The sequence below is a fragment of the Bos indicus x Bos taurus genome, chromosome 25 (genome assembly GCF_003369695.1).
Source record: "Bos indicus x Bos taurus breed Angus x Brahman F1 hybrid chromosome 25, Bos_hybrid_MaternalHap_v2.0, whole genome shotgun sequence".
Lineage (NCBI taxonomy): Eukaryota > Metazoa > Chordata > Mammalia > Artiodactyla > Bovidae > Bos > Bos indicus x Bos taurus.
In genome coordinates this window covers 6,142,026-6,169,708 of record NC_040100.1, presented here as the reverse complement: position 1 = coordinate 6,169,708, position 27,683 = coordinate 6,142,026, and the positions used below count along the sequence as shown (strand labels likewise).

Below are 27,683 nucleotides of genomic sequence, written 5' to 3'. Positions count from 1 at the left end.
ATCCTGAATATGCACTGCAAGGACTGATGCCAAAGCTGAAGCTCCAATACTTTGGCCACCTGATGTGAAGAACTGACTCATTGGAAAAGACCCTGATGCTGGGGAAGACTGAAAGCAAGAGAAGAGACAGAAGGCAGCAAAGGATGAGATAGTTAGATAGTATCACTGACTGGATGGACATGAATTTGAGCACACTCTGGGTGACAGTGAAGGACAGGGAAGCCTGGTGTGCTGCAGTCCACGGGGTCGCAAAGAGTCAGACATTATTTAGTGACTGAACAACAAATGGTTTATAGTTTAAGTTTTTTCCACTTAAGCAGTCAGGTGCATTAAGTATATCAATAATGAAGAACTGAAGGGTTTTTTTAATGAATAAAAATTCTCATGGACTATCATCTACACACAGATAAATATGGTCACCAGCGTGGTTCCTTGGGAATGACAAGAGACTCTCAGCACCTTCCTTCACAAACATGGTTTCCCTCGTGTATCCCTTGCTTTGGCTGATGACGGCAACTTCCCCGTCAAGTTCCAGACGTGGGCGTCGTTCTGGCTTCGCTACTTTTCCTCTCCACATCCTCTCCCTCCACGTCTCCAGCCCATCCTGTACGGCCCATTCCGGGGGCTTCCGCAGCGGCCAAAGCCGTCTCTAACTTGTTCCGGACTTTGGCACCAGCCTTAACAGCAGGTCTCTTTGCTCCCAAAGTCTCCTCCAGCCCATTGGTCCTGCCTGTGCTGGAGTCATCTCCCCTAAATGCTGATTGGATGATGGCACCTCCAAGCCGTCCAAGGGCCCCTTCTCATCCCCCAGGTCAGAGTCCAGATTCTTCCTGTGGACACAGGGCTTCTCACTTCCCGGCCCTACCCACTCTCCCGACCCTCCTCCCCTCCAACACACGGGGGGGGGGGGGGGGGGGGGGCAATGCAGAACGGTAGTGACAGCGCCCGGATGTCATTTAATGCCTTGTGCCTTTGCACATGCTAATGGCCTTCCCCCTCATCCACCCAACAAGCTCCTATTCTTCTCTGCAAACCTCCTCCTTTGGAACTTTCCCCTAGTCTGTGGAGCCTTCCCAGGGCCTGGGGGACGCCACCTTCCGGCCCCACCAGGCCCACCATTTCCTCCAGCTGCCTCTGCACCTTGTACACATGCTCGATTGTGCTCATCTTCTTCCTCCTCTGTCTTCTCCTTATTTGTTCATACCTCTGTCTCCTTCACTCTGGTGGGGGTTTTTCCTACATTTTTACACATTTCTACCACAAATAAGTATGGCATTCATAATCAGAAAAAAATATACACCAAGGAAAAGGGAAAATAAAGGTAGTAAGGAGTACCAGCCATGGAGCACATGCTGTGTATCAGGCATTGTTCTAAGCGCTTTACCTGATAACTCATTTAATCTTTGTAGCCAGCCTGCGAGGTGGGTACTATTATCGCCCCATTTTTATTCCCTTTTCTTCCGGAAAGAAAAAACGAAGGAGAGGAGGGAGGGGAGTTCTCCAGGCACAATAGACGGTGCAGGGAGACTCAGAGGCACTCATCACAGTCTCCCCAGATCTCCTGCCACTGATCCTTGAAGCTCTTTGCCAGCAGCTCAGTGAGTGCTGTGGGGGACACAGAGATGAACCACCCACAGCTCCTGCACTAAGGGGACGCCAGCCTAATGGGAGCCAGAGTGAGACCCCAGGAGAGGTTGGTAACCATCATGACAAGGTATCTGTACTGACCATCTATGCGCCAGCATGGACAGGAAAGTCAGCATTATCTTCATACGATCATATGTGCTGTTAGTCATATTAACACCCCTCTTTTTATGGATGAGAACCCGATACATGATAGAGACAGTAAGCAGTGGAACAGGGGTTCAAACCCAGGCAGTCTGGCTCTGGAGCTTGGGTTCTTACTTACACCACGGTGTTGACTCTGCAAATTAAATGGGGAGTCACAGGAAGCCAGCTGGTATTCCATGTGGACAGAGCACGTGGCCGGCACAAAAAAGCTTCAGTGAGCAAATAGCATTAAAGCTGAATTGAGAACAGGGGTCAGTAAATACAGGCAACTGTTCCTTTTTTAGTTACGAGGGTGTGACTTCTCCTTCCCTCAAGACTCCATCATGTTTCCCTGGATACCACCCCAGACCATGTCGACATCAGTCACCGTCACCATCATGCCCGCGTGCAGGACCTTCTGTGCTGTGTGTTGTTCTGTGTGGTACAACACTCAGGCTGAGGGCAGGCAGACATCATCACGACAAAACTGTCCAGTACTGTGAAATACCACTGCAACCCTCTTCCCTCCCGGTCTGCCTTACCACAGTGTGGACTCCAGACGAAAAGTTCCAATGAAAAGGAAGTTCAGATGGTCTCTTTTGCAGGAAGAGGCTGATGCATCATTAGACTCATGGAGTAGCAAGTGACCAAAAAAATTGCTCATAAAGCTACTTATGTCACCTGTCTTGTGTCCTGAATTAAACATAGAAGTTCTGAGTAATTCATATCTGCTCTAATTACACCATAGAAACACCGAACTTCACCAGCTGAATGATCCTCTGGTGTAACCCCACCCCCTTTTCTTTACGTCTCACACCTGTCTGGGGACTGTCACTCTGTCCTGTCAGATTTCACCACTGACTCCACAACCCACCACAGAGGCCTCTCCGCTCACCAGCCTCCCCAGGACCCCAGCCCCTTCCTCATGTGCTTGCCACTTACTTCCACTACAGTGTCTTTGCTGGTACCGTTCCGTTTGCAGCGTCCTGCCCTTCTTTCCAGGTTGCTGAATTCCCAGTATGTGCACAACTGGGGGAAAGCACTCCAAGCCCAAGGACAGCAGCTGCAAAGGGCTCTTGCAGAGGGCTGTTTGCCACATTCGCAGTCTAGAGAGGGGTGCTGCCATCTAGGAAGGTTGTGCTCTGAAAGTCGACTCTCAGATGGGAGGAGATTTTCTCACACAGAATTCTTGATCCTCGATTCCAGTTGAAATGGATGGAAAATTTCCCCAGATATTACATGCAAGGATTAACTGCTAGTGTGAATCTTGTCTTTTCACATCTGAGTCCCTGGCCCGGTACATCTACTAAGCAACAGCCTACATGGGCATCCACTGGTCTCCACGGCGTGAATCCTCCATTGCTCCACCAAGGCTGGCCACTTGGCAAAGCCTTTGCTTGAGCTTGTGTGTTGTTTTAAAAACAACTTTATTGAGATCTAATTCATCACCATATCCAGTGGTCTTTAGTATCCAGAGTGTCTAACCAGTCATCACAATTTGACATATCCTAGAAAGAAACCCCACACCCTTTAACAGTCATTCCTCACCTCCCAACTCCCCCAGCCCTAGACAACTTACCAGTCTACTTTCTGTCTCCATGCATTTGCCTGTTCTAGACGTTTCATGTTAACTGGAATCATAGTCATACAATATGTGGCTTTTCTTGTCTAAGCTTCTTTCACTTAGTATAATGCTGTCATTTCACCTATGTATGTTGCAGCGTGGAATCTATACATCATCCTTTTCACGGCTAAATAATATTCTATTCTATGGATGACCCCATTTTGTTTATTCTTTCATCCACTGATGGAAACATTTGGGCTTTTTCTTCTTTTTGGCTATTATGAATAATGTTGCTTTGAACATTTGTGTACAAGTTTTTGTGTGGATGTTTTCATTTCTTTTGGGTACATATCTAGGGTAGGAATTTCAGTCAAATGCTGTATTTAATGAGGAAATGCCAGACTGGCTTCCAAAGTGGTTGTCACATTTTACATTCTCACTGCCAGAGTATGAGCTTTTGAATTCTCTGCATCCTCAACACTTGATGTTTTCTTTTTTTATTACAGCCATCCTAGTGGGTATGATGTGGTTTCATTGTGGTTTTGATTTGCCTTTTCTCATGGCTATCTTGAGTACCTTTCCTTTCCATAAACTTATTGTCCACAGGTTTATCTTTTTCCTTTGCCTGTCTTCAATTGGTTGTCATTACTCAGATGTAAATATATTCAATATAAAAGTGACTTATCACATATACATGATTTGCAAAAATGTTCTATCATTCTGTGGGTGGTCCTTTCACTTTCTTGACAGCGTCCTTTAAAGCACTTTGATGACGTCCTGTTTCTCTCTTTCTCCTCTGCTCCCTTATGCTCTTGGTATCTGGAGTACGTTGGACAGAGAGGTGGAGGCTTTGCTGCTCACACACACTGGGAGTAGGACTGCCAGATAAGATGCCCAGATACTCTAACCCTAATTTCAGACACTGAATAGTTTTTTCAGTATAAGTATGTTCCAAATATATTGTTTACCTGGAATCCAAATGTGCTTTTATTTGCTAAACCTGGAAGCTTGGCCAGGAGTCCTGTGTATGTGTGCATATGAATGTGTGTCTGTGTGACATATAAGGCAACGCTCACAAGCATCTTCAAACCAAGCCGGCCTCACAGTCCCGGGGACAGTGACCTTCCCAGCCCACCAGGGGTCCTCAAGCGCTCTCTTGGAACCGAGCAGGCACTGGCCTCCTAACTGTGGGAGGTGGGCACTGGGGCTGAGCAGAGCTCAGGTAGACCAGTGGTCTTCCCCCATCTCTGAAGGTCCCCAGCAGACCTGAGCACTGGTTGCTGACATTGGCACCAGCTCAATACTGCATCCGGTACTGACTTGCCCTCCTCTGTCTCCTTGCTTCCTTACTCCTGCTTCCTCTAGTCCCCTAAATAAACTCTCTGCCCCCAGGCCCTTATCCTGGGCTCTGTCTTAAGGGAAATCCAAACTCTGACAGTTGGTACTGGAAGTGGCCCTAGAAATTGAGTGCTCAGGATGGGATTCTGGAACAGGTGGTTAAAAAAAGAGAGAGAGACTGGTGATAAACTCAATGGTGGTTGGTTCTGTGACCCGCATGTTACTGGGACAGAAGCAGTTATAAGGGCTGCAGAGTTTCCCTCTCTCAAGCTTTGAAGAAAGAAAACAATAGACTCGGGTCAGTCAACTATCTATTGAGGGCACGTCATGACAGCCAGAAGTCCTCCGGGTAGCGTTTAAGCGTGCACCTTCTGCAGTGAAGGCAGGCTGCTCTGAAAATCAGGTGCAGGATTTAGTTGTAAGGGTGGCAGAGCTGCAAAGGTGGCTAAACAAAAAGCCTCGCCTAGTCACTGAGGCCAAAATTCCAGGCCCTGACTGGGGTCCTGGTATCGGAGATGAACATTTCAGTAGCAGTGCTTTATCACCTGGAATCCTAAATTCCCCTGAGCCCTCTGGCCTAACAAAAGCACCTCCCTTCCCCCTTAATGCAGAAGAGCCTCATTTTGCCTGAAGACCATGCAAAGATCCCACCTGACTCAGGTGCCTATCAAGATTAAAGCCCGTTCTCCTCAAAATCTGTCCCCACCTTCCCCAATACATACAGACTGCAATATTGTGATTTATGACAAATATGAATGTAGTCACTAGACAATCTGAGCAGGCCCATAAGTCACAAGGGGTGTAAGCAGGAGACCCACATTCCCACGTCCTTTACCTTTGCTGAACTGATGTCTCTCTGCTCACACCTATGGCTTTATTTCCCTTTGATGTGCTGGAACAAACAAGTAGGGTTTCTGTCTCACAGAGGGTTCAGCTCAGTATTTTGATGTGTGAACCAAAAATGTGCTGATTCACACGGCCCTGCTCAGGAGTGGCCCTAAAGGCCAGAGAGGGGAAACTGGTGGGCAGAGCTGTGAGCTGTGTACTGAGCACCAACTTTTCGTGGAAGGAGAAAGTGTCTCCTGGGCTGTCGTTTGGCTAGACAACGGGTCTGCCAAAATTAAGGCTGAAAGTCTGGGACAAAGAGATCGGAGGAGTATTTCAGCTGATGGACTCATGGGAGCTGAAGAAGTGTTTGGACCTTTGTCTCACTTCAATGCCCATCAGAAAGTACCACTGCAGAGTCAGGATGGTAAGGGACAGGACAGACCTGGGGTCCAGGCCCTTCTCACCAGAGGACGAGACGCAGGTCTCTGGGCTTAGCAGGTTCCTACTGTTCCTGATCTGGACCAGCAGCTCCAGTGGGGGCCAGAAAGACACCCAGCTGCGCCTAGTCACTTAATTCTGTGGGCCTCCCTGAGGATCTGTTCATATCCAAGCACTGCTGAATCTTTTTCAATAATGACTCCCTCACCTCCCGCCCTAACATATTTGGCTGGTCCAAGGACTCATTACCTGTAGTTTAATCTTATTCCAGGATGGCACGTGAGGCAGTTTCCTGCGATCAGAACTGGTACTAGACATGACACTTCCTTGCTGTCCTCAATCCTGGCATGACAGGTGTGCGTGAACGCTAGAGCTGCAGCAGCAAAGAGACATTTCAGTGACTACCAATAAGAGATGGAAAAAACTCACAAAGATAAGCAACCAACAGGAGCAAAGAGTGAAGTCGGGTTTCCAAGTAACAGGAGGACCAACTGGCCAAAAGCCACACCTGAAACCAGAGAGTCTGCAGTCACAGGGAAAAGACAAGGTCGACTGATTTAAGGTAAAATCATACTCTGTACTACTGGCTTCTGGAACTCAGAAGGAAGTGTCTCAAGGAGTCAAGATTTTCAGACTTTGGCAGAGACAGAGTACACAAGACCAGAAAGGATGTGAGGCTGACAGAATGTTCCCAAAGACAAAAAAAGAAACAGTGTTCAGTATGTAGGAGAAGCACAACAAAGACCAAGCTGCAGCTGCTCTACATACCTGGCCGCAACTTCCTAACACACATTCGCAAGTACTCAAAGTTTTATTTACCCCAAATCCAAATTTTCCAAAAGCAAAACCAGTAGGAAGCTTCCTCTTTCTAGAATAGGGTTGATTAACATTTTTTTTTTACAATAACAGTCCTGAGGCATTACAAGAACTTTTAAAGTTTATTCTGAATCAGATTAAACTGTGTTCAACATGGCTCATTTCTTTACAAGTCATAATCTTGAGTATATGTTAAAACAGCTGAACAGTTTTAATGCTTTTTCTTTAATTATACTGGATACACAGCAGTGTAACTATACAGAAGGCAATGCCGGCATGGTGTATGGGACGTCAAGTGTGGTGAGGGGACCCTGCCCCAGTGAGTTGGTGGGCAGGTGAGGAACCCACCCTGTCCCTGCCTGAGCTCTCACTCCATCCCCTTCACATTGAGTCAAACAAACAAAATCTACTCCATAGTTAACTTTGCAATTATTGGGCTATCTCTAGCATTCACGTTCTAAAGTAAGAAAAACAAAAACCACCAAAAGATCGTACCTGATGGTTAAGATCCTTCTCCCTCTACAATGTGGACTTTCTGATGTTTGGAAAGATTGGACTTACTACAGAAGGTTTTCCCACAATCACTACACCAATAGGGCTTTTCCCCAGTATGGATTCTATGATGCTTATTAAAATTGGAGCTGTGGTTGAAGGCTTTCCCACACTCCTTACATTTATACGGCTTCTCTCCAGTATGGAGTCTCTGGTGAGAACTAAGACCTGCGTGCTGACTAAAGCTCTTCCCACACTCGTTACACTGATACGGCTTCTCCCCGGTGTGTATTCGGTAGTGGCGAATGAGGCTGCCTTTGCCACTGAAGGCTTTGCCACAATCTTTACACTGGTAAGGGGCCTCTTCAGTGTGCATTCGCTGGTGCTTAAGGAGGTCTGAGCTCTGACCGAAGGCTTTCCCACACTTACAGTCATAGGGCCGGTCCACCAGGTGTGTTCTGTAGTGAAGGGTCAGGTTGGAGCTGTGGCTGAAAGCCTTCCCACACTTGGTGCACACATACGGTTTCTCCCCAGTGTGTGTTCTCCGGTGCTTAGTGAGGTTGGAGCTGTTACTAAAGGCCTTCCCACACTCAGCACATATGTAACGTCTCTCTCCCGGGGCAGGTTTCGTCACTACTTCTCTACCTTTAGCAGAACCTTTGTCTTGGAGGGGGGTTTTTGTTCCTCTCTCCTTTTCTGGATTTACCCACTGCCTTTCTAACCTGGCCTCACATTTATCGGTGATAATCATGGGAAGTGTATCCCTTCTGAATCCTTCTGCATGAGATTCTTCAGAACTTCCCTCCTTATCTGTTGATTCCTCATTCTGGGTCTTCGACTTACGATCTGAAACAATAAGCAGGATAAGGACATGTCAGTTGCTTCCTGTCATGAGAAAAAAACCTAAATGAGAAACAGAACCATCAGGTGACACTGATGGATTCTAAGGGGTAACCAAATACCATTCTACAAAGTCACAGTATCACGTTTAAGACAAACAGGTCATTATCAGATCTAGTTTACAACGCCAGCCTTTCATGCAAGCCCCTACCAGAAGCTATCATGGCATGAGAAGTACACAGCGCTGTCTGCCAGGAGAACTTCATATATAGAGGGAAATTAGGCAAAACTTCAGGCAAAACTAAGCATACTGAGACAGCAACAAAGAAGCTGGGTGATGTTCAGGCAGAAAGAAACAAGAAAGAAAGATTGTAGAAGGGTCAAAGTTGGTAGCAGGAAATAAAAAGCATAATTAAGGGCGAAGAGGCTAATGGCAAACTCACAAAATTCGGATTCTCACAGAAGTTGAATGTATTTAATAGCAATAAAAGAGAACGTTTGGTCCATTTATAATCATTCTAATCCCAGATCCTTGGTAGTTTGAATGACAGTACTTAACTCCTATGAGGGTTTAACTTTCATCATTTAAACTATCAATACATGTTTCCTGTCATTCTCTCAGTTACAAAGCAACTCTTGAAATCTGACTGAAGTCATTAAGCTTTTTTAGACCATTTCACTAAGCAGTCACCCCTCTTAAAAGTCCACCTACCCATCCACACACAGAAAAGGAGAAAAAGAGAAATCCACACTGAAAACTGATGACAGCAGGGCCGCTAAGTCATGAACAAATGAACCAGCACCATCTCTTATCAGTTCATTCAACCTGCCCTCACCTCCGTGAACAGTCCCCTTACCAAACTTCAGCTCTCCCTTCAAGGGTGTCATTTGTTCCCACACCAAGACTGACTGAGACACACCTGAGGGAAGAAAGGAACTCATTCTGCCTGTCAGCCCAGGGGACCTCCTGACAATCAGGAATGAGGATGACTGTTTCTTCCACCACAAAGGCCTGGGGCACCAAGCCGGGGCCTGAGAGATGGTCCTACCTCGAACCTTCCTCAGCGCGGGAGTGAACTTCTCCTCTTCACCAGTCTCTTGGATGTAGAGGGGCCCCCAGGACTCGTATCTGTGACTGGTCTCCACAGACTCTAGCTGCGGGCTGCTCAGGGACTCCTCCGCCATTCCTGAGGGTGACATCTTCTCCCATGACCGTTTCTGCTCACGGGGAGGTGGGGACACCTAGAGACAATTATGAAAGGCTGGGTCTGTGCACAGCTCACTTTAAGAACCAGAATGAAAGAAAATCTCAGAACAGCTATGTAGAACCTCTAGAAAAGAGACCCTCCATTCCATTCAACTCCCAAGGGTAATCCCTCAATTCCACACAGGATAACAGAAGAAAACCAGGAGGAAAGACGGTCTAGCTCGGCGGAAGGTCCTGTCAGTCACTCTCAGCATTGTGGACACACCCGCCCCTGCCTGGTCCGCTGGGCTCTCAATCTCGCGGGGGAGGGCGCCCCGGCCTACCTGCGGTGCCGGCTCATCCAGCTCCCGTTCCAGATCCTCCAGGAGAGTGACGGCCTCTTCGGCGCTCTCTGGGCAGTGCTCCTGCACCCAGGCCTGGAGCTCCTGGGGCAGGATGGTCAGGAACTGCTCGAGCACCAGCAGCTCCAGGATCTGCTCCTTGGTGTGGATCTCGGGCCGCAGCCACTCGCAGCAGAGCACCCGGAGCTGGCTGAGGGCCTCCCGCGGGCCAGGGGTGTCGTGGTACCCAAACTGCCTGAAGCGCTGGCGGAATATCTCCATGGGAAGGCGCTTCCCTTTCTCTTCCTCCTCCTCAATCTTCACAATCACAGGCCCCTGCTCCTGTGGAGGCCTAGGGCCCAGAACTGTGGCCATGCCCAGCACCTTCATCTCGGAGGTACTCCAGAAACAGCTGTCACTACAGACAGGATTCCGTGGAGCAGGAATATTGGTTCCTGTGGGTTTCTGGTTCTTTAGGGCTACACGTTAAACCTATGAAAATATGATTACCATAAAATTATCAAAAGAAAAAGTATGCTTTTTGGTCTCTAAAAAATTGTGGAAATTATAGCCACTATAAAAATACCATATAACGATGACTATCAAAAATCTTGCTAGCGTCAGCTCAGCAATATTCTGTTTTGATCTGATTTTGTCTTCATTCTCTGAAAGAGTGATCTGTGGCTCAATTCCACTTTTGCATAGCTAGCTGAAGAAAATGAAAACACTCATTCAAAAATATACATGGGCCTTCCCTGGTGGCTCAGTTGGTAAAGAATCTGTCTGCAATGTAGGGGATCCAGGTTCAATCCCTGGGTGGGGAAGATCCCCTGGAGAAGTGGCCACTCACTCCAGTCTTCTTGCCTGGGAAATCCCACAGAAAGAGGAGCCTGTGGGTGGGCTACAGTCCATGAAGTCACAAAGAGTTGGACACGACTTAGAGACTAAACCACTCAATATTCATACCAGCATTGTTTACAACTGCCAAGATATGGAAGCATCCTAAGTGACGACCAACAGATGAACAGCTAGAAAGGGGTGTGCGTGCGCAAATACTACTCAGCCATAAAAAAGAATGGAACCATCTGCAACAACATGGATGGATGGACTTGGTGGGTATTATGCTTAGTGCAACAAGCCAGAGAGAGAAAAACAAATACTGTACATTGTCACTTACATGTGAACTCTAAACAATAAAACCAGTGAATGTAACAAAAAAGAAACAGACCCACACATACAGAGAACAAACTAGTGATTACCAGTAGGGGACAGAGAAAGGGGGAGACGGAAAAGTAGAAAGTGAATCGACAACAGAATCACCCTATTATTAAATATGCTCTGAAAGAAAACTCCGTAAGTTAATTAATCTTACATGCTTATGACTGGCCTTCCTGACAAGCATGTTTTCAAACTCTAAGCAGCATCTTTTCTGTCATATATGTGTTCTTATACTGGATCTGAGTAAGGAAAATTCCAACAGTCTCAATAAGGAGCCAAAGACATATCCCCTCCCTTTGGAACCTCCCTCCCCACCCCACCCATCCAGGTTGATACAGAGCCCCTGTCTGAGTTTCCTGAGCCATGCAGCAAAGTATGCTCATTTCTAACATGCATGTCAGCCTCCATGGATCTGGTCTGACTGCACCTGAAATATCGTGCACACACACACACACAATATACACATAATCACCATGAAGGAAAAACACTAACTGTGATATTTCTGGGATAGAGAATTATGTATGAGTTCAGTTTTTAAAAGTCTTTTTCATTTTCTAAATTTTCTTTAGTGGATATTACTTTTGTAACTAGAAAAATCATAAAATCTTTAAAGGATCATAAGCAGTTTTTAACAAACCAAGATAGATTTTACTTCTAATGCCCAAATTCTATGGTCTTCAAAAAAAAAACAAAAAACAACCCAGGAAAACAAAAAAGCACCAATTCCAGCCCATGCAGAACCTTCCAACAAAGGTACATGTCTGTTACAGCTTTTATATCATGTATTTAGCTTTACACATTTGGGAAATATGTATTTAAAACATATTTTATATGACTCTTCCCCTTTATTTCTGTGATCAATTTGGGTAATTAAAAATACAGGAAATGGAGTTCTAAGAATGAAACCTCAATATGCAACCTCGCTTTTATGAGAAAGTTGGTAATTATCAGCTGCTAATTCGTGCAGAATTCTAGGGATGATAGCTGAACTCCCCTCTATGGTACCCCAACTCTGAAGCATCCTACAAGGCACCACTGCTCCTGCACAGGACCAGAGTCAGCACTGAACACTCCTTTATGCTGCTCTCTGCAGTCAGTATGCCACTGAAGCTCCCAGGATGAGGGTTACTTGAAAACTGAGCAGGGAAGCACTGCCGTCTTGTCTCTAGCACGTAGGAACAACTCTAACTTAACTATTACAGAATTTCCTACTCTGGCCAGAGGAGGGCACCCCAAGAACAGAGGGACTCTCCATTGGGTGGCTCAGCTTCTGGGATTCAGCCTGGGAAATTCAGACACTAGGGGTTATAACGCGGCACAGGAGGCATTAAACAGGGTGTGTCCTGCATCACGTTCACATGGGAACTGTTACCCTGAACTTAGCAAATCCAAACACAGATGCCACTACATCAAACCATTGCCTTTGCAAAACACTTTAGGAAGAAAGTTTTCCTAAATGTTACTGCTGAGTACCGTCAGTAGTAACTGAGCCCAGTAGTTCAGTGATTTATTGTAGCACACCAGTTTTGCAGTGCCCGCAATTCAAATTCATGCCTCAGTAAGGCCACCAACATGTGGCAGGCTGGGCACCTGGAGCCTTCTTCCTAATTGCACTCACTCTCCTTGATATCATCTGGTTGCGTGGCTTTAATTACCATCTATTTATTCACATTCGCCAATTCACACTCTCCAGCCTGGACCTCTCTTCTGAGCGCCAGACTCTTACAACCAACCACCCACTTGACCTTGCCACCAGCATGTCCAGCGGCTTCCCAAACTTAACGTGTCCAAAACTGCACTTCCCATCATTCCTCCAAAGCTACTCATCTCAGTGAATGGCAATTCTACTGTTCTGTTTTCTGGAGCAAAAAAACCCTGGTCATTCCTGACTCCTCTTTCACATTCTACACACAATTCAGGAGTAAATCTTGTTAGCTCTACACCCAAGAGATTCAGAATTCAACCACATCTCACTTCCTCCAACACTGCTGTCCCAGTCCATCATCGGTGCCTTTTTTCTTTTTTCTGCCCCACCACACAGCATGCAGGCTCTTAGTTCCCTCACAGGGAACTAAGCCCCCTGCAGTGGAAGCGCAGAGTCTTAAACGCTGGACCACCAAGGAAGTCTTGGTTGTCTATAAAATACTATACATCAGATCACATCATTCCTCTGTTCACACCTTTCAAGGCTTCGTGTCTCATACGGAGTAAAAGCCAAAATCATCACAGGACAAAAAACAAGGCCTCAAGGATTTCAATCCCTGTTGCCTCTTGGATTTCCTTGTCCTTTGTCTCTCCTCTTTCTTCCACCTGTCAGACTGGTAAAGAATTTTTTTTTTTTTTAATCTGATAATGGTTTATTCCCACCCTTACCCTGTCAAAGCCAGTATTTGGTCTTGACCAAACATCTGGTCATGCTGAGTTTGTCTAAAGGTTCACTTAGGGATGCCCTCCAGATCTTGGCTTCTCAATTTTTCTCAATAAATAGTTTATAAAATAAAAAAGCATGTGAATAGAAAACAGAGGTTTCATTACTCACATTGTCTTCAACCACAATGAACTATCTTCTTTAAGCTATCTAGACTGTTTAGCACAAAATGGCCAAAGAGCAAAAGTTCATAGTTTACAAGCAGTGTTTATTCTGTTCCGAGTTTTTTCCCCTCCTTTAGGCCAATTTCCCAAAGCTTACACGCCCCCCAAAAGTGTCCCAAATCCCATTCTAGAAGATCAGGCATAAATGAACCAAGTTATTATTATAAATTCTAACAATTAAATGGGATTTACCTATTGCTGCTAGAATGCTTTTTTTTTTCCTCCTAGAACTTTTAAAATGTTGCGGCTACTGCTGCTGCTAAGTCGCTTCAGTCATGTCCGACTCTGCGACCCCATAGACGGCAGCCCACCAGGCTCCTCTGTTACCCTTAAAATGTTACCCTTTTGTAACTGAAAACTCCTACGCAGGCAAATCTGATAATTTTGAGGCACAGATTTCTACTGTTGGATAGTTTTCTGAGTTTCTTGCTTCTTTAAACTGCACCAAATTCTGCATCACTTTTTCTCTTTCTTCACTGATCCTAGTTCGCTCCTAGTCCAAAACTTACTTTCTCCGTAGTAGCCTTCCAACACCTGAAAACAGTTGTCTTGCTTAACTCTTTTCTTCACAACTCTTCCAACTGTTCCTTTTATAACAGGAGTTTCTAAGTACCTCACTCACCAGATCACCTTTCTCTAGACAAACTGTAAGTAAACGGCCCTCTAAAATGGGTTTCTAAACTTGAGCAGATTCCTGTTACGTACTTTCTAACCTGAACAATGCCCAACGGACTTAGTCCCTCCCATATTTCAGACAATACACAAGACTTCCGAGGCTCAGTTTCTTAAATCAATTAGCCTTGAATTTGGACCGCCTACTTAGAGCCCGGGAAATAAGAGAAAACATCCCTGTTCTAGCTGACTGGCGACTGGGCTCACCGAAGGCAGAAAAAAACTGCTTTGTAACGCGAAAGAGACCAACTTTCACTTGTTAAACCCGGGGGTGGGGGCAGGGGCGGAAATGCTTTCACGAGAGCAAAGGCCTCCGCCATCTGGGCCTAGGTAGGGACAGAGGCCTCCTCTCACCTCCCTCCCAGGACCGGTCTGGGGAGTCCCCAGAGGCCACAGCTGCCTAATCCACTCGTCCCTCCCCGCACCCTTTCGGCGGAAACTCCCTCTTCCGCCCGCCACGCGAACCGTGGACCAGGAGGCTCACCGTGAGTCAGAGCCGCTCGGGCCGCTGGGACACCTCAACGCGCAGCGCGGCCGGCGCAGCCGGAAGTACGTCATAGCTCCGCCCGCGGAGAGCTGCGAGGGGCCGCAGCGGCCCCTCTAGGAACTCGGGAGGTCTTCTCTGCATCTCGGTGTCTCGGGTTCGCCGAAGGTTCCTGCCCCGCAGGGACTAGAGGAGAGAAGCCCCCGCAACGTTAACAGCCGGGGACCTAGTCCGCACCTCCCCCCCTTTTTTTTTCCGCACTCCTTTTTTTTTTTTTAAACTAAGAAAGGGCCGACTAGACGAAGTCTTGGCGGTGTTCGCACCCCGCAGCTTCTCGCCGGGCCAGGGAGAGGCGTGGGCTCTGCGCGGTGACCTCGGTTCCCCCTCCTGGACTTGAGGCCAGTTCTCCTGTGATCCTCAGGCTGGTCACAGCGTGGGAACTCGGTCCCCGTTTATGAACATGGAGTTCCCCACTTAGCCCTCTAAGCCCGAGATTCAGTTCTTTCTCTCCCGGCGGCATCCAGCTGAAGTAGCTGTGCCCTTGGGCCTCTGTGGGTTCTAAGCTTCCTGGACAGAGATCTCTGATGTCACCTTATAGGTGCACCTGGTGTCGCAGCACTCGGTACGGAGGTCCGTGCCTACGTTATCAACCTCCTCCCCCCACCCCCGCTCTTGCTCAATTGCAATTAGGGACTAACTGTAAATAAGGGATTGATCCCTCAAAAGGCACACAAGTTGGGACTTCCCTGGTGGCTTAGTGGTAAAGAATCCACCTGCCAATGTAGGAGACACAGGTTCTATCCCGAAGTAGGACGATCCCGCATACTGCAGAGCAACTCAGCCGATGCACCGTGCACAACTATTGAGGCTGTACTCCATAATAAGAGAAGCAACTGCAATGAAGACGGCGCACATCTAGGGAGGAGCCCCTGCTCTCAGCAACTAGAGAAAAGACCACACAGCAAATAAAGTTAACCAGTGTGGTTGGTGGCTTGCTGGGATGTGGCATCTGCATTTCAGAATTGTTTTGGCTTCCAAGAACCTCATACTCTTCCCAATGAATTCATTCAACAATCACATACAAAGAAACTTATGGAGAGTTCTACTTGCAAAAAGTTCAACTAAACATTTGCTTTCCTGTAATTTCAACTCATTGATCCTAGTCTTTTTTTTTAAAACTGTGCCACAAGGTTTGTGGACTCTTAGTTCCCCAATCACGGATGGAACCCAGGCCCTCAGCAGTGAAACCGCCAAATCTTGACCACTGAACCATCAGGGAATTCCCATGTTGATCCTAGTTTTGCCTGAGCTTTTCCTCTCACAAAATACATGTGGTAGTTCTTGTCAGCCCCTTCAAAATATTTGGAAATTGCCACATGATTGTCCCAAAGATCAGCTACAACAGTTTCACAATCTTGTCTGAAAGTTGTTTCTGAATCTTGCAATGTGAAGTGTAACATGACCCTCTGAGGGCCCTCGGTTTCTTAAATAAATCTCCATACTCTGCCATATTCTCCCCCTTCACTCTCTACATTACTCAGTTTTCTTTTGTTTTGGAAGATTTGGTTTGAAAAGAAAAAGGGGGGGGGGAGTCCCCTTCCCTTTGTAGCAGAAATCTGGAAAGCGAAATGCTACGCTGGTTATTATAAGTCTCGGCTCCCTCCTCTGTTTTGGACAGGGTGGTTGTTTTTTCTCTCCAAGAGAGCTGCTTTCAGGATCTTTGTCCCTTAAGTTTCACTCACTTATTTTTGCTGCTATCACTATGCTTTGCCAGTAGAGGGTGATCAAACCTTGATTTCTCTTAAAACAAGGAAAGCTCGCACTGCCCCCCACCCCCACCCCCAGGAATCCACCTGTACAGCCTGTTGGGAAGTTGCAAAGACATTCATTCAGCTAAAGAAAATGAAAAGAGAATCAAGGTGATGTAGTTAAGACAACCTCATAGCTTAGACCTGGAATTCTGTGCTAATGAGCCTTGGGGGACTTGAAGATGCAATTTAATTACCTGGAAAAGGGGCGTAATAACAACCTCCTCTGACAACTTTAAAGCGCCTGGATCACAGGAGAGTGAGCTAGCTTTGTAATTAGCTGTACCAATACTAAGGACATTTTAATTTTCAAAACTCTGGGCTACAATATTTTTCTCATTTCCTGTGTTTTAATGTCGGCTTCCCATGCCCCACTGCCATGGATGTGGCTCTGCCCATCGCAGATCCTTTGTTATCCTACCTTCTCTGGAGAAGGCCACCTGTCTTAACAAGAGAAGATAGTTTCCTGCCAAGACTTTACAAGAGAGCATGTTGCCAGCTCATTGCCCCTTGTCGTGGAAGAACCTAGAAAAAAACTGCATTATCTCTGAGTAGATGGAGATCACAAAGGGCATGTGGCCCAACCCTCCCACTTGCAAAATCCCTTCCTGCCCAGGACCCCAGGTGTCACAGGTGACCTGATTCGATGCAGCAACCTGCTCTGGCTGACTTGGCAACAAGGTTCCTTCTCCTAGCGACTTCCACTGGGGTCACTCCTCCTGGTTGTGCAACTTGGGCCCTACAAAACCCCCCCCGGGGGGGGGCACCATTCATCTTATCAGGGAGTTGTACAGTTTAATATTTATTTGGCTGTGCTGGCTCTTAGTTGCAGCACGTGGGATCTAGTTCCCTGACCAGGGAGGGAAGCCTTGCCCCCTGCATTGAGAAGGTGGAGTCTTAGCCACTGGACCCCCAGGGAAGTCCCTGGAGTTGTGCGGTTATCACAACTCGCCAGTACAAGGCAGCCAAGTGTCTTGAGAAGAGGTGTCTTTTTCTAATTTGCCTCTGCCAGGACAATTAGAGGCTGAGGCTGGGCAGAGCTGGTTTTATGTATCTGCCTTACTCATTGCAGAACCTATTATTCCTGACACCCAGGACGTGGTCTGACAATGTTTACTGAAAGGGATTTAAATCTATTTCCTGGAGTCGTGGAGAACAGACTGAATCTCTCTTCTGACCTGACAAGCCTTTAGAGATACTTGAGGGTAGAGACCAAGTTCTTATGCCTTCTTTCCTCACCAAGCAAAACCCCTCATTGCACACCAGAGGTGGTTTTGTTTTTCCCTCCGGTGGTTGATGTCTTTTAAAATTCAAGTCCAGAATCCAATGCAGGGTGCACAGTGACCGATAACTCAGGTAGAAGACTCAGACCAGCACCTCCTGCATTCAGGCATCTGGAGTGGAGGCTGTGCTGAAGACACCTGAGACTTGGGAGGTGGTGGTGGCGACTACTGATGAATGGACAGGCAAAGTTTGGAAAGGCCTCTTAAACCTGTATCAGCAATGTCCATTATTCCAGGGCAAATACTGTTCCTTTAGGACCCCTTTAGGATATGAAAACTGAAGCTCAGGGGAAAACAGAACACTCTGCACTTCTCTCTGGTTTCTAAATAGAGTGAAAAAAATTACTTAAATGAGACAAAGCAAAAAAAAAGTTTCTAATAAACAAGGTTATTAGAAGTCATATTTAAAGATCTAAACCATCAGTTTTACATGCTGTTCTTACCATTAGGATGTTCTGTTTTCTAAGATTCATAAAGTGCTCAAAGATTATTTTAATGGTTTCATTTTATGAGAAAATTGTTTTAGGAGATCGTTAAAAAGCATTTTCATTCCACGGCTTTTCATTCTGTTGCCCTCTTAGAAGCTACCTAAGCTCCTGAGAAATTACTTAGGACATGTCATTTGGTTGAGGGTTGTTTGTGGGTGACAGTACGTGTTTTTGTCTTTGAAATTATACTTCTATTTCTTTATCCAAAATGTACATTTTATGCAACCAAGGACAACAAAACACAAACATCACAACTATTGCCACCTAGAGATGATAATTTATTGTTTTACCAAGATTCGGAAGAGAACATAGAGAATATTTATTACAAATCCCATCTCCTTCCCCGACCTCACTAAACATTTCTCTGTCAGACAGCACCAGCCTCCTGAAATGGACCATTGACTGCAAGTGCGTATCAGTTTCAGTTTGCTGCTATTTTTCATGATTGAAACTTTTAGCTCTCGAGCAAGGTTTCAAAAGACTCTTCAATGGAGGAGTTTCTTAGCTTTAACAACAACAAAAAAACCACTTTCCCTCTAAGATCCCATTACTTACCGAAAGAAGTCTTTCCATAAATGTTAAGAGGATTTTAAATAAACAAGTTCACTTAAAAAATCATTTACTGAACATCTATCAAGCACCTGGACTCTTCAAAGACCAGTGAAATGAAAAGGCCAGGGTTGAACAGCAATAACTTAACTCTGGGGGTGTACAAAGACAAGCGAGCTTCTTCTTTTGGTCTAATTTATTCTAAACGAAGATACCAGGAACTGACAAAACAGGAAAGGTTTATTTTATTCAGTCTACAGATAAACAAGACAATGCCTGAGTTAGTTCTCTATATATATTTAGGCTTATCGTGTTGACCTGGGTGTAATAATCTCTATTTAACTAAAAGCTAATAAAAATACATATGTTCATTTTAAAATAATTGCTGATTTTGCCTGCATACCCCACCCCTTGCCCCTAAACTCACAGATTTTCCTGTATCATCACAACCTGTTTCCTCCCACCCACCCCCCTCACATATCTGTTTTCACATAAGAACCCCTACCACCAGCAGAAGCATCTCTAATATGCTCTGTCCTTGCTCAGGCGGGGCAGGGGCCAGGTGGAAAGGCGGGCGAATACTGGTCCACAACTCATGGGCAGTCTCTCTCCTCTCTCCCCCAGGCTCCCCTGTCACTCTTAAGCAGCTGGAGTCTGTCTTCTACATCCCTCCTCTCCACTCTCCTTCATGGCGCATCTGACCTTGTTGGGAGAATAACCAAAAGCAACTTGGGGGCACCTGTGGCTGCCCAGTCCCTTCCCTGGACCAAAGGAACTTGAAACCCACATCTGACGCTGGAATGAAATCCCAGTTTCAGCATCACCTTTCAATACCTCACAAACTTAACTCTGCATCTTAACACACTCAGCCTGACTGCTTAATGAGTGCTTGCTGAAGGGAGAAAATTTAATTTAGGGCCAATTAACTTTGCTGACTGCTGTGCAATTTGAAGTGAGTCATGATTCTTTAGTAAATGGAGGTGAGAAACTCAACAATTAAAAGAAAAACCTGTTAAATAACAGACCATTGTTCAGAAGTCAATCTAATGTCTCTTTACCTTCCATGGTTTCAGGATGAGAGAAAAACACGAGGTTTGTGGTATCCACTATTAAACAGAACCAGACAATATGAAACTAAGTTCTCATGTTAAGACATTCTTATTATGTGATGTCTAAAATATTTCCCAAACTTCTGTTTGACCTGCAGAATCGGAGATGGCTTACCTCCCTATAACTTCAAGTTTGTTTTTACAAAGCTCTGAAAAGTAAAACAGATAATTTCAGTTTTAGATAGAATAAAAAATTAATTTGAATAGCAAAATAAGTAACTACTTTTCAATGTACAGTAGTGTGTCCATCCCAGGAATGAAACCCAAATGTTAGAAACTTTTTAAACAATGCTATTATATTCTCCAGCAGTAGCTGAAATAAAAATCTACTCTAACTTCTACAAAAACATCTATTTATACCACTTACTTTCCTTTTCTGATCCTACATTTTGCTTTGCAATCTGCAGACCTGCATTTGGTTTCCCAGTTCAGGCACCATGGCCCCCTCATCGCTATTTCTGAGCAGCTGCACAGAATCGGACCACAAACACATGGCTTCTCTGGCAGGTATTGCTGTCACTGTCTGACTACGGGTTAATTCCATTACACCAATTTACATGATGATTCTTCCGTGAGGGTGGTAGGATGAACCTGGTTAGCTAGCTTTAGATGAGTATGTCAGGATGACCAGACCCTGCAATAAAAGGTGATCAACTCTAGGATAAAGAACAGAAAAAAGTTCTTTCTCAGCTGTGAATCTTCTCAAGCCCTCTCTTAATAATCACAGGCCAGGGTAGGTGAGTGGGATCAGGGGAGGTATACAGGAGACTCCTGTACACAGGAGGTATACAGAGGGAACACTGCAATGCCAGGGCCTGGATGCATCTGTGTCTGTTTTCCAGGGAAAAGTCCATCTTGGTGTTTTCCTACCCCACGTTTTCTCAACACAGAGGTACGAGTTAGTGGGGGAAGCAGGATGATGCTTTACACCACTGGTCCAGGTCAAGATAGTTAGTGGTCCCCCTGGCCTTCCCAGTCCACTCCCTACTCTCAATTCATGGAGCAGACCTTCTTTCGCCCCCGACAAGCTCAGAGAACCCATTCTCCTTGCTGGAAACGGTGATCTGGCAGCTAAGCGTTGAGTTTCTGGCTGTGGAAACTGCAGGCGTCTATAGCAAACTGTTCCATTTTAGTTCCCTACTCACCTGTCCCTCCTAACGAATCTACTCATTCCTAAGTTCTTGACTTGATAAGCACCAAACTATGAAGTTTTTTTTTTTCCCCTCACTGTTCCCTCTCCTCAGTTCTGTGAATTGACTTTTTGTCTGTGTCAATTTCACTACTCACTCCAAAACACTGCTCTTTTGGAGTGATTGATGTGTTCTGTCAAATAGATTAAAATAAAAATACATTATCTGGTACAGGGAGTATACAGAGTGACAGGGGCTGGGGTGCAAAACACAGACACTGACATGATCATACAAAATATACAGAAGTTCCCAAGAGCAACAAGTTTTGTCAGAAATTGTACATTTTGCTATTTCTTTAGCATTTCCCCACATTTTTTTTCTTCTGTGGATCCTCTGCAGTTAAGATTGAGCTTTCTCCACAGTGTTTCTGAAATTCGTTACATGACTGGAACACACTGAAGGAATTCCTTTTCTGTCCAAAGCAATGAGCGCTATACGTGGAAAGTTTTCCTCACAGATAGTATTAACAATGTTTATTTACAGTGAGCTTTTTGATGCTAAGAGCTGAAATGTGATTAAAGGCTTTGCCATATTTATCACATTGAAGAGGTTCCTTCCTGGAATGAATTTTCTGATGCCAGGTAAGATGCGAATTCTTACCCATCAAAAGGGTCAACCTGTCTGAACATCGTTAGCAGTTTCACTTTTATGTCTTTAATAAAATACTAAGTGCCCTACATATCAAGATGCCTCATACATCTGCAGTCTTAGGCTTTAAGCCTTGTCTGCCAGGATGAAGCAGAAACAAATGCCCAGTAACCTGAAGAATTTTACTTCTCTTCCTGGCAAGGTTAAGGAATATTTTTAAAAACCTCTCAAATATTTCCACTGGGTCAGCTAGCATGCCAACAGTTAACTAGAGTCCTTGAACTGTTAACAGACTTCAGCCAGTTGAGGACTTTCGAATGATGATTCCAAGCACTAATTTAGATGTTGTGAGCCTTCTGGACCATGACCCAATTATACTTTGTGCTGAGCAGCTGATAAATGAATTCAATGCCAATAGTTTTAATAAACAGCAGTAGCCTGTTTTCTTCAGAAAAGATGTCTTCAAACAGCTATTTCAAGGAGTCCATGTGCTGAAGACCTGGAGCAACCCCCATAGCCGTCCCAGTCAGTACGATATCCCAGGAAAATGGGAATTACATATGGGGGAACAGGTTATAATTTCCATAAAAAGAAATGATGGCAGAATTATGTTGGCATGGAGTTGTGGTGCAAAAAGGCCAAGGTGGACCCAACCAACGTTCTTTCCCTCTTCGGAACAGGTGGTACTTTGATCAGTGTCTGGAGGTAAGCACCTCACTGCTTTCCGTAGTTCCCTGGCAGCAGAAGTCTTTGCTCAAATGCACCAAGTTTTCTACTTGACCATCCTTGTCTTACTCTGAAGAAAATTCCTCAAAGCAGTTTCTTCTACCTTCCCTTTTCTATCAAAAGTTAGTCAGGTTTGCCCTTCTGGAGTATCGCTCCTTTTCTTAACCCAGTTGGATAGACTACTCTGGTCACCAGCTGACCTCGGTGAAATTGCCCCAGGCAACACACTGATGCGACTGCTCAGGAGCTGCACGGAAGCTGGGGGCAGGTCCAAGTTACAGAGGCCAGAGGATTAGTGCTATCTGGCCTGGAGTTGAGGCTACAGCTGCCCCCACCCCCATGGCTCCCCATGAAGCTGACACTGTCTCATAAGGCTGCGTTGTTGGCTGACGAACAAGTGACGAATGACAGTTTTAGTTCTTGACGGAAAATCTCAAACTCTATGTGGCAGGGGGGTGGGGAGTCTCCTATCATGAGGCTAGTCTTCAGGTGTGTTCTTAGTCAGTTTCTAAGTTCCTGCATGAGCAGTCACCCCTACCTGAAGCCCTGATGACTTCCTGTGTAGCCCACGCTGCTTGGGGCTTGGTGTGTGTGTGTATCCAAAAATGATCTGTCATGAGCTTCTAAAAGAAGGGAGTGCAACCTCCTGCACAGATGGTGGGAAAGATCCAAGTTTCACAGCCTCACCGCAGCCTTCAGTGACGAGAAGCAAAAAAGACCCTGTGCAGAATGACTGCGACACAACCACCTACGTTTCAGTAGGCTGGTGAGCTTCTCGGAGCAACAGACATGTTTAGTAACTGCCAGATAATGGTGTAAAATGTTTTTTCAAAGTTTCTGGAAGGGGTGGGGAAAAAATGTTCCTTTTTCTGAAAAGCAACAGAAATCACATCTTCTGAACTTTATTGTTTAACGTTCCACACGATTCAGAAAGTGCTCCAATCATCACGGCGTCCAGCAGTTGACTGATAGGTTCTGGTGAACATCTTTGCCATAAACAGACATCCAGCAACAGCCTAAGTGTCTTTTTTAAGATGATGACAACAAAGTCACTTCTGATATTCCCTGGTATTCTCTCTCTGATCTGGGTCCAGATAAGAGTCTATGCTGGTGGTGGACTGACATGTTTATCTTCAAGACAAAAACAGGCATGAGACTCTGGAGCTCTAGCAATGCCCTTGGCTCTGAAGGTCTCACAAGCTGGCCCAGGCTACCGTGTTTCAGGTACTCCTGACTCACGGGCTCTCTGGTGAATGTAAAAGTCGTGCTAGAAGTCAGGCCTAAGGAACACTTCTTACATGTTCAGCACTATGTCCGGGGCTGTCCAGGATATAAATATAAATATACACCCGCCAGGAGAAGCGTCTCTTCTGGGGAGTGATGAAAACTTTCACACGTGGAACAACGAAGGATTACAGACAGTATGCAATCAAGTGCTAACTCATGGAGAGATGCACTGAGGAGTGCGGACAGTATGCAATCAAGTGCTAACTCATGGAGAGATGCACTGAGGAGTGCGGCAGCGCTTCAGGGATTCAGGGACCTCACAAAGGGAGAGAAGAGTTTTGATCACAGTCGCCGTTTCAGCAGGCTCTCTCTCAGTGAGGAGGACAGAACCAGCTGCCTTTGGAATGCTGCCTGGTGCGCGTGGACTCTCCCTTTCAGGAAGAGATGGGAATCTTTGGTTTGATGTGGACGAGCGCAGTCCTAGATTTCTACAGCTTTGGTAGGCTACCAGTACCTGGACAGAACTTACCATATCTATGTAATTAGCTTGAGCAGCAGGTCTCCATGTAGTCTGTTTGAACTGTCCCTCTTTTTTGAGAAATAAGGTTCAGCAAGATGTTGGCCAAGCAGGGTTTGCCTGTGGCAAGCAGGTTTTGAAAATCGTTGTTATTTTCACAGACACGACCTCAGTCTTCTAACTATATGGTGTGGTTGTGGAGAGTCCAAGGGTGCCTTGGAGGTACCCTCATTACTGAAAGCCTTGACGTTTTCCTGTGTGTGTGCTTCTGCCCCGTGTGGAAGTAGCGTGTGGATTACATCCCAAGTTGAGCATCTCCCTACAGGAGCTCTGGAAGAACTACCGGCCCACAGACTAGACAGAGGCAGAACGCTGCTGATGTAGCTGTAAGGATCCTTGAGTGTGATTTTCTTTATAACCTGTTTAGGCTTTTTATTTCCCCTCCATGGGCACAAATCTCTGAAATCATTCTAGAAACGAAAGGGGGAAATGGCTTGACAAACACTTTACACACAGGTTTTCAGGAATGCTCCAAACGTGTCGAGGGAGGCCGGGCTGTACTCTGAGGCTCGCTCTCTGGTGTGGATTCTGTGATGCAGGGTAAGGGTTGAGCTCCGGGTGAAGGCCTTGCCACACTTCGTGCACTTATAGGGCTTTTCTCGGGTGTGAATTCTCCGGTGCAAAATAAGGTATGAATTTCGGTTGAAAGCTTTTCCGCACTCACTACATTCGTAGGGTTTTTCTCCTGTGTGGATTCTCTGATGCTTAGTGAGGTCTGAGCTCTGGCTGAAGGCCTTCCCACACTCGTTACATTCATAGGGTTTCTCCCCAGAGTGGATTCGCTGATGCAGAATGAGATTTGAACTGTGACTAAAGGCTTTGCCACACTCGTTACATTCATGAGGCTTCTCTCCTGTGTGGATGCGCTGATGCAGGACGAGGTTTGAGTTAAGACTGAAGGCTTTCCCACACTCACTACATTCATAGGGCTTCTCTCCAGTGTGGATTATTTTATGGCGAATAAGGCTTGAACTCCGTGTGAAGCATTTTCCACATTCGTCACATCTGTGGGCCTTGGTTCCCGTGGGAACCTCCTCGGTAGTGGTGAAGTTGGAGCTCAGGCTGAAGCTTCTCCCCAGACCCTTCCCCTTCTCCCTCGGGCCTCGCTCTCCTGTGCTGGGTTTTTTCTCCTTGACTGTAGCTGGCCCTGAGTCTCTCTTTTCTTTTCCAGCTTTCTCCTCAGGGTTTCTCTGCTGCCTTTCTACCACTCTGCCCTGCTGTTCACGCTTTTCTCCGACATCTTTCTGGAATTTTCCTGCAGTCTCCCCACGTGATGCCGAGTCTTCTGCACTTTCAGCCTTTGAGGTGGACTCCTCATTCTCATTCCTGTTTTCACAACCTGACACAATAAATAGAAAATACAAATAGCACCTTTTTCTTTTGAATACATGGGTTACTCAAGTGACACTTTTCCAGGAAACCTCTACATACCTGCAAAATGACTTCACAGTACAAATTGTAGACAAAATAGTAGAACAGTGGAAAAAAACATAGGGACAACAGGGAGAACTGGGAAATGCGAGGGCAGGCAAAGAGTAGGAAGGACAACGCAGGAAGTGTGCAGAAGCTGGGAACAAGCAGAAGGAACAGACCAGGCAAGAAAGGAAGGGAAGGGGTGAGGCATTAAGGAACATGAGAGGTCACAACACATCGTTCTTTAATTGGTCACCCAATAATTAATTTGAAAGAATCAATACACATTAAAAAAAAAGTTTCAGTTTTAACTTGGTATTTATGAAATTAGAATGAGTCTGGCAGGTGACGCGGATCTTGGGACACATGACATGGTTTCTCTCCACCAGGGAGAAGAGAGGTGATGTGCTCAAGTAACAGGGCTGAGGGAGAGAAGCTGATTGGGGCATCAGTAAATGTAACTGAAACTTTCACTGACAGATGATTGAGAATCACTAAGAACAAAGAAAGTGAAAACATGTCTGGAGATGGCTCACAAAGGATGTAATATAAGAAAACAAGATTTTACAAATGCAGAGCTGATCTCTGATTTTAGCAACCTGCAAAACCTGGAATATATTTTTATTGCGGACTGCTATAGTCTGTGTGCCCCCCTGTTTTTAAGCAGAGACTAAAAACTGTTCAGTACAAAAACACTATTTTATATGTTTACGTTTGTCTAGGAGAAAAAACCAAACTAATCCAAATCTATTCTTCACTTATTTGGCATTAAGAAACCTTTCCAAGTGGGTGTGCACTACCTCAACACAACCACTGAAGGAGCTGAGTATCTAGCCCCTGACTTTAGTGATGAAACTGCCGTAAATACTGACCCAATCATAAGGAAAATCAAACTGGTCTATTCTTTTGAATTCCAATCCTAGGTCCTTGATGATCTGGATGGTTCCCTATGTTTTAAGTTAGCAACAGGTGGGTACTACACAGCTCACAAACACAGATCAGTATTTTGGCTTAATTTTCACCTTGTCCAAAGAGCAAGTATTAAAAAATGAACCCCAGCTAACCCTATGGTTCAAAACAAAACTTGAAGTTTCTGTAGTAACATCCTCCCTTCATTCACATTCCCCTTGCTCTCCCCAGGCAGAAGTCTCAGGAAGTGGGCCTTCCCTGTGACAGGACTGATTTGACAGTTTCCTACAGTGAAGTCTCCCAGGGGTTGAGACCTAACAGAGACAAATGAGATTGTCAGCTGCGTCACCTTGTCATATCCGGTTGATGCCTCTGAGAACTTCTTTGTTCTTACTACACACTCAGGAGCCAGAGCTCTTCACAGAAGATCACCATTAGGTTTGGAACCTAGGAAACCTGACCCTGAGGGAGGGACAGGCATAAGGTCATGGAATTACACATACAGGGTTTTGGCGGAGCAGCGCTCGTAGGACGCAAGACCGAAAACCCGTGGAAGGATGCCTGGTGGGTTCAGGAACAGGTCCCAGGTTAGGATGAGACTGATAGTCAGTGTTCGTTCACCTGGCCCTCTACACTAAAAAATACAGACACTCCCCAACTCCAACAAAAGCACCTCAATTGTAACCGCAGGGAATGAAGCAGAATCCTCACTGGTGACCGAGTAGTTGAAAAGGTAGGGAATCAGAACGCAAGAGTTACTTCTGCTTTCAAAAGACTCCCTAGAGGTAAAACTACCTAGACCTAAGAAATCCACGTGGAGTCAGGAAGGCCCAGTGCCAGGCTTTGGGATGAAATAAACAGTGTTCTCCTTCTCCATCTGGTCTGAACAAAGGGGCTCGATAGTCTAACACATCAGAGATCCCACAGCTACTGGAAAAAGAAGCAATACACTCTTATCACAAGTAATCCTGCACCCATCTTACCCTGGGAAATCACGTTCCCATAATTCTCCTGCCTGGTGTCCCTATTGAGATTCCTCCGAGCCAGGTTCTGACATCCCCATTCCTCCAGGATGAGGGACACGGCCATGTCCTCGATCTTCACCATTGCCTGAAATAACACGAGATCCCCACACTCAGTTCCCCCAAAGCCCAGGGACAGTCCCACTGCCCGAACCTGCAGTCAGGGTGACTGCAAACCTAAAGGATGCTGGGAAGAAAAGGCAGCCACGCTAGGC

General features: G+C 45.8%; 1 protein-coding gene across 1 annotated transcript in view; it reads right to left on the bottom strand.

The window, feature by feature from the left end:
- Positions 1-6,857: 6,857 nt before the first annotated feature.
- Positions 6,858-27,683, bottom strand: part of LOC113883989 (zinc finger protein with KRAB and SCAN domains 1) — a 31,259-nt gene continuing 10,433 nt past the window's right edge. The window contains exons 5-10 of the mRNA XM_027528239.1: positions 27,430-27,556; positions 24,574-25,463; positions 14,613-14,765; positions 9,617-10,099; positions 9,136-9,328; positions 6,858-8,092 (exon numbers count right to left, since the gene is read on the bottom strand). Coding sequence (XP_027384040.1) covers positions 7,257-8,092; positions 9,136-9,328; positions 9,617-10,099; positions 14,613-14,765; positions 24,574-25,463; positions 27,430-27,556 — 2,682 coding nt within the window. The 3' untranslated portion in view covers positions 6,858-7,256. The remainder of the gene's footprint in view (positions 8,093-9,135; positions 9,329-9,616; positions 10,100-14,612; positions 14,766-24,573; positions 25,464-27,429; positions 27,557-27,683) is intronic.